This window comes from Passer domesticus, chromosome 3 (assembly GCF_036417665.1).
Source record: "Passer domesticus isolate bPasDom1 chromosome 3, bPasDom1.hap1, whole genome shotgun sequence".
In the NCBI taxonomy this organism is placed as follows: Eukaryota; Metazoa; Chordata; class Aves; order Passeriformes; family Passeridae; genus Passer; species Passer domesticus.
Genome location: NC_087476.1, coordinates 36,631,240 through 36,644,052, shown reverse-complemented (window position 1 = coordinate 36,644,052; position 12,813 = coordinate 36,631,240). Strand labels below are relative to the sequence as shown.

Genomic DNA, 12,813 nt, shown 5'->3' with positions numbered 1-12,813 from the left:
TGGCCAAGGTTAAAGGACCCTCTGGGGTCATAGACTAGAATGTGGATTTATGGTGTTCCAGTGAGGCCACTGCAGAGCTGTGTGAGTGCTCTTGCTTTGTGATACATGGATAAATCTGGGCAGAGTTGCATCACAGCCAGTGTCAGGCAGCTCTTTCAGCAAATTGGGAATAGTTCCTAACTCCTGTCCTATATTTCAGGGAGATGAAAGGGATGGTATTCAGAAAGAAAAATTGATGTTTATGATCAGAAATAGATTCTAATAGTGAAATCTCTTGAACTACGTAATAACCTCCCAAAGGAAAAGGCAAGCAGCCTCATTTTCCAGATAATTTATGGCCAGCCTGGCCAAATTGCTCATTATACTACAGGGAGTAATATTCCATTGGTGGAGGAATGGGCATGATTATTTAATAGGTACTTTTTGTTTCTACTTAGTTTTCCTTTCTGTTTTTTTATGGATAGGTTATATGTAAATGTAGTCAAAATGCTTCTTTATGTTATTTGCCTGTAAAACAAAGCCAAACATGCTTTGGACAAAGATTAAAATATTATCAGCACTAGACATAAATGCAGCAAACAAAAGAAGTGCTGTTTGGAAACATCTGATATTGTGGTTTTATTTATAAGTGCACAGATATGCCTTGAAAAAAATCTCCCTGACTCTAGGAAAGTATTTGTGTACAAATACTCCCATCCCCCCCCCCCCCCCACCAAAATATCCCCCACCACAGCCAAACAGTTTTTCAAAAATTGGCGCAAATTCAACCCTCCTAATTGAAGGTAAACCTTCATATTCATCAGTTTATTCTTTTTGATGGTCTAGAATCACCATTACCTCAGATATGAGGTCAGTTTGCAGTCTCAAGCCCTTTAAATGTAATTTTTATTTCATTTGGTATATGACAGTGGCGACATTGTTCAATGGAAGTATGTCTTTCAGGGATCAGTTACTGCCAAGATTCCCATTATCAACAGTCAGTGACAGGTAGTGATTTACTGTGGGGAGTGAGGTAGTGCAGTGAAGCCTTTCAAGTACCACACATAAGAGCTCGGAGGGCAATTAGCACATAGCATTGATATTGTTGCCTGAGTTGCATGTGCTTGAAAGCACCATGCTTATTAATATGACAAATGGCACATGCTATTGTAGTACTGTTGTGGGAGGGCTCAGGGTGTTAAATTCCAGTCTGTAGTTTGTGCTACCCACTGCGTTTTCCCCTGGGAATATTGTTTGGTATACACTTTTATGTTAATTGCAGTCACTGTTAACTTGGCTTGGACTGCTCTGCAAATTCAGAATTCATGGAATGAAAGAGGCTTACTTACATTTCTGCAGGGTTGTTTCTTGCAGAGATTAATTTAGCATCATAAAATTCTTTATGGTTTCTTTTTTTGCACTTTAATGTATTCCTTCCCAACCATTTACCCCCTCATGTTCTAACCCAGAGATTTTTGCATTTCTACTTTGTAAGTGGCAGTGCATAATATCTCTTTCAGTTCCCTCATAACTTTCTTGAGTTTGTGCTCTTATTTGAAGAAGAATGTCCTAAATCAGGTATACAGTCTATTTGCCTACTCCTTAGCATGATGATTATACTAGAATAGCTTATATTTGTCCACAAAAAGTTTTCTTGCTTGACTGATGAGTAACAATTTCTGTTAAAATATTTTCATAGCCCAGACAGGTGGTTTGTGAATGCACTGTGGAAAGCAGGAGACAGCTCTTCTGTCTCACCTGTGAAGCCTGTGTGTGCTGCCATTGTCCTTGTTCTGTATGCAAGGCTTCTGTGGAACTGTCAAGTTCTCGACTCTACCTCCAGAAAAAGATGAAATGCATGTTCCTTGCAGACCATATATGCATGCCAATTTAAATTTACAAGCACTGTTATTAGCCTTTTTCAGAACTTGTATTGGATCCTTTGATATATTTTAAAATATTGCTGGTCTTAAATATTTAGTTTTCAATATTTTAAAAAATATTTATATATTTAAAATACCTAGTGCAGTATTTTCACTATGTTACTCTTACAATAGTCAGTGAGTTACATTAATGAAATAATGATCTTAAAAAATTAAATATAAGAAGTTAATGCTTTTGACCCTAACATCATTTTTCATAATTCTCTGATTATTATTTTCTGATTTTCTTCTTGTTTTTATATTCCTAGATAATACATATTAGAGCTTTAAACCAATAGGAAATGATTATCATAAGGAAGAAGCCAAATATAATTGGAATGTCACTGTAGTAGAATTCAAGTGATTCTTCAAGAAACTATTTGGGAAGCTGTTTCTCTTTCTATGGTTATTATATTGCAGCACAGTGCAGTTTCCCCTCCAAGTTTAAGTGAGCACAGGATAAAGGCAAAATATTTATTGTATTTGTAAAAGACATCAACTTCATCACATGATTATGGTGTCCTTTCTGCTGTATTTGTGCTCGGGTCATCATGTGCAATAATGACATAGTGGAATAATTTCTTTGTACAATTGAATACAAAATTTATAACATTATGTGTGAAAGGTACCTTTATCCTCAAAGCTACCCATGAAGAACATTCAAGCAGCGTTTGAAAATACAGTTACTTAACTTACAAAGTTGTCACTTCTGTTGTCAGGGCTGTTCATCTGTGTTCAGGACTTCTAACAGTCATGTCTGCCCAGAATGTGCAAATGCATCCACAGTTACTTTCAGAGACAGTTAAAAGCACATACAGAGCATATCAGTATAGTATTTGTATATATTTATCACACAGAAGATGCATTTTAAAATTTAACATAAAACATTTGTAACTAATATTAATCCCCATTATACAGCTATTTTAAATATGGGAGTTTAGATTGTGAATGTGGTCACAGAGTTTTTTTCTAAAATTTTATTCTGACTTTCCAATTTATATTCAAAACAGGGTATATTGCATTTTTTTCCTTAATCAACTATGGCTGTGTACACTGAGGTGGTCTCAGCAATAAAGATGCAGATGTGCAGGAAGGTCAATAACCCATCTGAATGTCAGGATATTTTTTTCTTTCCATTTTGCTTCACAACTATTCCGGTCTTGGCACACATCTTCTCAGGATTGAAATCTTTTCACTACCAACCTCTGTGCTGAGTGCAAATCTGCCCACAGCATATGAAGGATGAAGTTGTTATATCAGTTCCCAGCACCAGTGTAGCTGCTTTTTGCTGCTGCTGACTGTAGAGTGGAAGTAATCAATGCATTTTAATCTCTTTATCTCATCATCTCATCAGTGGAAATCCTCTTTAATAATTTCTGATAGAGCGAGATCCCTCCAGGCAGACACCAAGGATGTTTCAGGTATTAATCCACTGTTCATATAAACCAGAAGAAAACCTGTCTGATCTGGAGAGAGTTCTTTCAGATAAGAGAACAGACCACAGCAGAAGCTTCTCCTTTGCAGAAAGCAGTCAATTCCACCCATGCTGCCATTACAAGCAGAGACAGACAGTATCAAGATGCACAGTATCAAGATGAATTTTGGAAGTTTCTCTAGTTTTGCATGTCCTCAAATACATTTGTGGCTATAAAAAACAACAGTGAAGTATTATTATGTCAAATGAAGCTTTGGTGGCACGCTATAGCATTTACCATGCTCCTGAAAACAAACACAAACTTACCTAGAATGAAACTCATCCAGGGTCAGGTGCTCCAGTGATTGGTGAAACAGGCAACCATCAAGCACAAACAGAAATAAAGTATCAAACTACTTGACTTATGTGGAGCAATGAACTACTCTTTAAACATAATGTTTGTCAAGTTAAATTTTACGATTGCCTAATAAAATACTGCAAGACATTATTTGATAAATTGCTATCAGTTCTGGGATTTTGTGAGCGCTTTTGTTGAAATGTAAGGAAGAGGTTGAATGTTCTTGTTTTCCAGGGCTAGTGAGTAACTGAAGCATTGCTGTGGGCAGCTCTGTGCCTACCACTGCCTGCTGCAGGGCAGCTTTATTCCTGAGAAACCAGGCACACCAAGCCATATGCTTGTTCACTGGTCATCACTTTCCTTCTATGCATTCCACCTTTCCAGTGCCAATTACTTCTTTTCAGCTCTCTTGCTGCACACACTGTTTTTCACTCCATACTCCCTGCTTTCCAAGCCTATCTGACCCCTGTGCCCTTGGCTAGAGCTGCAGGTCTGTCTGTGTCCCTGCACAGTGTGTCACCAGTCTTGCACCCACCAGAGCAAGCGCAGGAGCTGCTGCCTCGCACAGGAGCAAATTACCGCGTTCAGCTAATCTGCAGTAACTTGCTCCTGTGAGAGCTAGCGGCTCCTGGCTCCTCCCTGCACCTTTATTTCTCTGCTCCTTTATGGAAGCATGTGCTCCTTATACTCTCCTCCTTTCTGGAAGCCTTCTTCCATGATCTGCGCCGCAGCACTTGGTAGCCTAGAGGGAAGCTCACAACTGATTTGTGTATGAACCCCTCAGAAGTTAATGTGTTCGGTTCTAGTTTGGGTGGTCCTGTTTGATAACCTGAGTGAATTTTCAAGGCAGATTTTGAGTCTGAAGGGGTGGGCATTTGGGGTACAAATCAAGCTGTAGTGGTGTCCTCAAGGTACATCTCCCAAAAAGATATGAAGGAACTCTTTGGCACCTGCTTTTCTGCCTTCACAAAATACTACTTAGTGGCTAGAGCATTGGTGGCTTGGTGAGCAGTGCCTGAATTTTTGTCAGTATTATCTTGAAATCACAGAATGGTTTGGGTTGAAAGGAACCTTCAAGATCATCAAGTTCTAACCCCCTGCCATGTGTAGGGACACCACCCACTAGACCAGGTGGCTCAAAACCCTTTCCACCCTAGTTTTGAACACTTCTAGGAATGGATTGCTTCTCTGAGCAACCTATTCCAGTGTCTCACCATTCCCGTAGGAAAGAATTTCTTGCTAATACCTAATCTAAACCTGCCTTGTTTCAGTTTAAAGCCATTTCCTGATGTCCTATCACGACAGACCCTTGTAAAAAGTTCCTCTCCAGTTTCGTTATTTTCCTCCCCCTTTAGGTAATTATGAAAGGGTAATTCACCTTCATCTTGTATTAGTAAGTGTCATGTATTAAGTATCATGTAAGTCATCATGTATTAGTAAGTTAGCAGGAACAGACTGTGTTTGGGAAGAGGAAATGATCAGGCTTCTTTGAAACATGCTGCCCTCATATAGTCCACAGCCACAGGTGTCTCTGCTTCCCATGGCCAAAGGCAATAGGAAAGAGGCAATTGTACTGGGAATGTCCCAGCCCCTAGACAAGGTCAGCTATGCTCAGGGAGGATGAACTCTGTGATAAATCAGTTTATGCTGCTCCCATTCTCTAATCCTGTGGTCTCCAGCCCAGGGCTCTACCCCAGTGCTTTCCATCCCACAGGGCTGATTTTTCACTCCTTTATACCTTTCTCATCCCTTGTGTTCTACATCCCCTGCCGTCCCAACAGTGTCTTACTCCAAGTTTCTTTTTTACCCAAGTTCTTAGTCCTGTCCTGTGTTTATTTGCATTAGCCATCATCACTGTTGCCACCACACTTTTTGGATCACGTGGCCTGACCATGCCTACTCTTGTGGTCAACTTCCCCCACAAACAGCAGTACCTGGCTCCTGCAGCTTGGATTTTGAAAACATTGTGTGCGTTTATATCCCAGAAAAGACCAAATCTAGGGAAATTTAGTGATAACTGTTTAGCAGCATTTTCTGTGTACTGGAAGGGCCTTTAAGACCTTGATTTTATATTGTCAAATCTCTGAAATGGTTTGTCCTGACAGTTTGGGGGTTTTTATGTAGTTTGCATTGAAATATAATTCTGCAGCCCTAACAGGCATATTGGGTTAGAGGTGTGCTCACTTGAGTGTATAGGAGAGGAAAGCATGGAGTGTTGTGTAACATATGGGCAGCACATCTTAAAGAACTACTGTTTCTTGGAGTCATGTTTCGTTCCTTCAGTGTACAGAAAAAAATGGGAATTGTATGGATAATGTATTGAATGGAAGAGACTCCAAATAAAATATGACAGTCTGTAGGCTAGACAACTTTGTATATTGCTACATATTCTTAAAGAAAAATGAATATGTGTTGAAGTGCCAGTAAGCATTCATATTTTTGATGATTGTTTCTCATAATTTTAAGGTAGTTATTTGAAGTGACATTCAAAGCTAATAATTGTGCTGTGGAACTGTCATCACTGTTTCATCGCCTGGTATCGATTTTGGCAAATTACAAGTGATGTCCAACTTTTATCAGAGTTTGGTGTTGAGTACTGCTGATAGTGTTTCAAGAGCAGAACTGTGCAGCTGTTAAACTACATAAGAAATAGAGTGACATTTAAAAGACAGCTTTGGCATATAAGTGCTTACATGTCAACCCTGATTACCATTGAGAAGCCTATAGAAGCAAAGGGTAGTTAGCTGAGAGTATTAGGAGAGAATATCTGTATCGATTTAGATACACTGATGTTTATAATAGAAAGTTAATTTTAGATACTTAAAAGTACACCCTGGTATTGTGGTGAAAAACTCCAGAACCAGCTATGCATAGTTTGAACTTTCTGACTGGTGGGAGGTACATCTAAGTGTTATTTAGAGGTTGGTTGTGATGAGTTTCTCCAGATGAGATGAAGTTTGGCACATACTCCTCTCTCTCGCCCCTCTCCTCAATGGCACATGGCTTTTTGGTTCTGCCACTGGTGGCTGCTGAGGAGATAGTAACATTCTTGCACTAGCTTGGCTTTCTCCGAGCCTCGGCGGTGACTCCTGTCACAGCCAGCTTGCCTCTCCAGGCTCTTGTGTGTGAGCTCTGCCTCTGAAATACAGAGATTATGCTTATAAGAAAGACCCAAAGAGCTTAGACTAGTGATGAGATTTGGTATTTTTTTAATTGCTCAGACCATTTAGGGACATAAACCATGGATATTTCAGAACATTAAATTATGATCATATTGGGGTGCTTGTTTCAACCTTCTTGAGTTCTTAAATGGAAACTGATTACATGTTGGTGATACAATTTTGAACTACAGAACTCAGTAGGAATGTGTAAACTAGAGAAATACAGAATGTAACCTCTTATTTAAAGAAGGGAGAGCTACAAATAACTCTGTTCCCTAAACATTTTCCTAACATTGCATTAACATTGTTTTTTGAAGTGCCATGTGAGTACAACTAAAAAGTTATAAGTAAATTACTTTTTAGCAGAGGCAGTGAAAGATGAATGAATAGTAATCAGCTTGTACTGTGTCAGTATAAATCTTATTAAGGAAGCCAAGTCTTGCAGTTCATTTGGAGCATACATCAGCGACAGCATCTTAAAACTGTGTAGACAGCTGGGCAGTCTCCTGGAAAGACCAGTCTTAAGGTTTCCTGGATGTTTGTTACTTCTAACTAAAGCAATACTAAAGACTTCAATTTTTAATAGTCCTACATTTTTATCTGGTAAAGAAAATGTGAATAACCACATGGGAATTATCACACTGAATGTCTTCTCTTTTTTATGGTCCCTTACTAGAAAAACAGCTAGTGGGCTATCTTTTCTGTCTTATGATAGTTATGTGCAGTTCTTTGTAAGAATACTTTGATGCTTTAAGGTGCCTCTCTCTGCAATATGATGTCCTACCTTGAATTCTTTTTGTAACCTCTTAAAACCTTCTTTGCTGATTACTTCCCATATATTTCTTTCCATTTAGAAAACCATTAAATATTTTCTGATTTCACTATATCGCTCTAGGAGAAAGTTAGCTCAATATACTGGATTCTCCAGTTCCAGACACCTGAATTTTGAATAAATTTGATTTACTGTGGCTGAAAATGAGCTCAATATGCTTATCCTGACTTATATATACCATTGCTAAACCATTGCCTAACAATACAAGTCTTCCTGATGGAGACTGGCATACTGATAGGGACAGGGAGGAATCCACTTGCCTGCCTGTACTGTGGCTGATGTGGTCCTATCCTTACTGATCTTTTCTTTTTTTGGGTATTTCTGTCAGTGCACTGGAAATTTTTATGTACCATATCTAATTATGGAAATTAGGTATTTGAAGAGTGATAGATCAATGCCTTTTCTTATCTAACTGTTTCATGTGTGTGAATGTTTTGACTTTATAATTTTGCTGAGTTCCACCAATTCCCACTCTTGGTGAACAAGTTTAAGGTCATATATATCATATTGTTGTCAGAACTGGGAAGAATAAAGATCCTACTAAGGTATGTACATTCTGTAGGCCCAAAATTATTCACTGCTATCTAAGTTTCTGTTTTCTTTTGTTTATAAAAACAGGCCTGGCAATGGTGAGAAATTAGTTGAAAATGACAGGTGGCCTTAGTTACTTAAAAAAAAAATCTCAGTATGAATTATAAGTGTGTGTGTATATATATGTATATATATTTATATATGCTTAATAATGTAAGAAAGAGACACCTCAATGTCATTGCTTAAGCTGAGTGAGGTCTACATTTGCACTTATTTCTGGCTATTTAATTTAATTCGTGCATGAGACCTTATTGCTAGAGGGAATGGAATGTAAAATTGAAAAAAAAATAAAATGGCAAACAATGAAAATTTGGAGCTACTGAGGAGTATGATGGGTTTTCAATGTCCCTTATAATCAAAACAGAAACTATTTCCAGGCTTTGTAATCAAAAAAGTTCTCATTACTATGAAGAACCTGTATTTCAGTGCAATGCTTATGAGGCTCTGAAATGGAGGGAATGATTGCTGGGCCCTTGCTTAGCAAGAGGAACATTGTAATTATGCAGTCAGTACAGAACACTGCTTTCCTGCCCTTTTTGCTGGCCACTGATGTTCTTGTCAGCCTGTTTGTAACAGCAGTGCCCTAATGCTCCTCTGGAAGGTGGAATTTATGTACTGATCGCGTTGACTTGCATAGTATCTGCAGAAATCAAACTCTTTTCCAGAAGTATGAACAGGCATTTGAGACAACTTATCCACTGTCCGTCTGGATCCTTGGTGGTGTAAAGTATGCAACAACTTTATTAAGACTTGAAAGAACAGTATGCACAAGCTGTATCTGTTTATTTAGCAAACCATTAGGCAATATTACAGAGATTCTCTAGTGTTTCTCTGCTTGTAGTGATATAATTTTGTATTATTGTGCCTACTTTTATGTGCCCTGTTTTAAGTCTTAGGCTTGCTTCTCTGAATGTGTATTTATGATTCTTTTCTCTTGCTATCTTTTTGTCCCTAATGGTCTCTAATAAATAGAAAAGGCACATACCTGCCATTCTTCCATGTTACTCAGTGGCATTCATCACAAAGAAGCCTATGAAATTATTTTGTTGAAGACCTGCTTGCAACATAAAGACGCATTACTGGTGTGCACCCCTCTTTAATGTGCATTTTCCTTTTTTATAGTAGCTCACACAGAATTGTGTAACCAGATTTGCAAGGGTAGCTCTTCTATCATGATGAAGATTGGTGCCCTGCTAGGGTTTGGTGACAATTACTGCAGATGCAGAAAAAACTTATGAATGTAAAGTGATATCTTAAAAGATTCTTTTCATTTTTTAGGCTACTCACCCAGAATGTTGGTCTTCTTTATGTTGGAAACTTTGACAGACCTTTTGCACAAATTAAGGTATGATTAATAAGCTGGGGGCAGGGGGTGTGGGGAGAGGGCTATTTAAATTACTTCACTTCTGTATGATTTAGAGAACTTCAGGACTTCAAGTTATCAATATAGTTTCAGGAAAAAAAAATGGGAAACAGTGCTGCTTTGGTTATGTTTACCATATTCTGGATTTGCTTTTGGTTTCATCTGCACTCTTAACTTGTCAAAGAAGTTTAGTATTTCCAATCACCTTTTGATTAATTTTGACTACGGTTTAATTACCAGAAGGTTTTCTTGTCAGAGACATTTCAAAGCAAAGCTACTTTTGAAGCCCTGTAGTTCTTTAAGTGATCCTTGACAGGAAAGACTCTGCAGTAAAAAACACAGATTGTTTTCCCAGTATTATTAGATATATTATGAAAGACTCAAACAATTGCTGGAAAATAATTTGCCATTTATGACTTATTGTTTCTTTTTCTTCAGTGGAACTATAATAGCTTCATGTTTTGAATTGCCAGTTGCTAATTAGTTATTGCCATGTCACTTGCAAACAAAAATGTTTTACAAGTATATATGGACTGATTCTGATGAGTGTCATTGATATTTTCATTAGAACAAAGAGAGGGAGGCATTAGCATGTCAGCCATTACACTGCAATGTGGAAATGTGGTATCTGTTTTAGAATGCTGAAGTGTTCCCATGTCCTCGATGATACCTGTAATTATTACATATTCTGCACTCTGGGCTGCATTGTTCCCTCCATCATGTGCATATGCTTGTGCTTCAGAATTTTAAAAACTTTGTTTTTGTTTTACATCAAAATGAAACCTAATTTCTAAAACTCAGATGTGTTCCTCTGCCATCCCTAATTATGTTACTAAACAGTATTCCCAAGCTGTATCTAGCAAATACATTTTATAACTTAAACTTTCATACTGTATTAAAATTATTTTAAAATAAGAAATGCATGCTTTTCATCTTCCTATTTTCCTTTTACTCATCTCCCCAGTTCCTACATGTGTATTATTCAGTTTGGCTAATAACCAAACAATTAAAATGTTACTTGCATGAAACAGCTTGCTAGAAGTTTCCTCAAAAACAAATTCTTCTTGTATACTTTTGTTGATACCTCTTCAGACCAGTGCTTCTTTAAAAGCTTTACAGAAGTTAACTGTTCTCCTGTTCTAAAAGAGGCTCAGTTTCTGCCTGCTCCATCCACTTATAAGAATATGAAGTAGCAAAATGGGAGGTTTTCCCCATGACTGGGAAGCGTTTAAGTCCCCTGGGTAGAAGTGAAAGAGAAGAGGTGAATACCCCATTTGTTTTCTGCTGCTTGCAGTCAGCAGTGCTGCCCCTCCTAATACTTTGGGTCAGGGAGAGACCCTTCTGCTCACGAGGCAGAGATGCAGTACAGGATCCAGCTGCAGGACTGAGTGACAGGCCACTTGCAAATGCTGAGGAAAGAGGGCACTAACAGGATAAAGACAAAGCATGCAGATAGCTTCCTGCAATTTGCATGCAGCCTCTTCTCTGCTGGAAGTGGTGTCTGCATCCTGTTGCTTAATAGACTCACTTGGACTTCCCTCCCTCAGTGTGCTTGAGGGATTTTCCACTAAATTTTCAACATACAAAGCCATATTGTCATTGTGAGTTAAGGTATTATTTTACATCTTTTAAATCTATTGCCAAATTATTCTTTTTGGTTCAACCTAGCCCTTATCTCAAGAGAAGTGATGAGCAGCCATTCTCTATTCCAGATCTTTATCTTCCCCTCCGCATTACCCAATCTTGCGTCCTCCAGACCACAGGAACTTATTCTATTTAATTGCTCCCGAAATCCTACCTGTATCTCCAATTGATTTTTTTGTTTTACCTACCCTTCTGTATTTCTATTGTTGTTTTTTTTTAGAGTAGGTGATGGCATAGTGTTGAAGATACAGGCACAATAGGGTTTTCTGTTGAGTCTGTAGTTCTTTATACGTGGTACCATGCATGGTACTTGATGTACAGTTAATTTGAGTAAGTTAATACTGGACTTTCTGGTAATATATCACTGGTGTAGTCTCATCCTAAATGTTGCATTTGCCACAGAATAGGCATAATAATAAAATAAATTTCAGTTGCTGCATTCGAAAAACAAAGCCTATTTTCCATTTAATTACTGGAGATTACAATGATAAGTTTGAATAAGTGAATTCCACAAGATTTACTCTGTAAAATATAACTTATTTTTGGAGCTATAGGGATATATATACATATATATATATGGGTGCATGCTTGCACACCGTTGCTTTGCTTTGCTTCTGGTGCTAAAAGCAATGCTGCAGTGGTGAGCTGATTGGTGTGCATTATTATTACCTTCAACTGGGAAATGGCATGTAGTTAACAAAGACAAAAAGCTTTTGAAATTGTAGCTCCTCTCTGATTGCTTGAGATTCTAGATTGATTTTTGCTGCATGGCAACAAGAGGAACTGGTGTAGAGTGATGGTGCCACAAGTTTATAGAGATCTTCAACACCAAAAAAAGAAAAAGGGAGTAATAATTCACACTGAGAGTTGGTGGTGCAAAAAAAAAAGTTTATGTACTCCAGAGATGTACAGTGGTCTTTCATAAATGTTGATACAGGTTTCTTTCATTCTTCCCCCAGCACCTCTTCAGGTGTTTAATATGCTGTTGCTAATGATCCTATCAGTTAAAAGATCAGTGAACTACATATGGCCCTTGAATATATATAAGGCAGAATCTATAACCTTTTAGTTTAAGTATGCTTTTACACATTGTGTGATAGATTGGTCCCTCTTGTTATATAAATTACCCACTCATGTTCATTTGCAAACATCCCAAGTATTATGTATTCTATTTAGATACAGCATTTTTTGCCAAATGTGTGCATTAAGGAATGCCCCAAACCACTGCAGTCTTCTGCCAGTGTAGATTTATTACTCAAAGTGGACCATTATTAGACAGCAGTACTTCCAGTGCATTTTAGTGCACTTTCAGTTGGACAAGTAGGAATGTTACCAGGTCTTTGAAACATTCATAGTAACATATAAACTCATATATAGTAGTCATATAGTGCTTATATATTCATGTTTCAGTTTATATGTATTTGCAAAAAGAAAAACTCCTTATCAAAGTATCCCTTCCAAGAGCAAACACGTTTGACTTTCCAAAACTGTGCAAGAGATAATTGCAACAATGTCTTTGATGATGAAGGACTGTAGATGGCAATTCTGA

At 37.9% G+C, this 12,813-nt stretch overlaps 1 protein-coding gene across 2 annotated transcripts in view; it reads left to right on the top strand.

The window, feature by feature from the left end:
• Positions 1 to 12,813, top strand: part of RNGTT (RNA guanylyltransferase and 5'-phosphatase) — a 170,244-nt gene that overhangs the window by 126,767 nt on the left and 30,664 nt on the right. For both annotated transcript variants that reach the window (XM_064412633.1, XM_064412634.1), the window contains exon 14: positions 9,536 to 9,602. In XM_064412633.1, the coding sequence (XP_064268703.1) occupies positions 9,536 to 9,602 (67 nt within the window). The remainder of the gene's footprint in view (positions 1 to 9,535; positions 9,603 to 12,813) is intronic.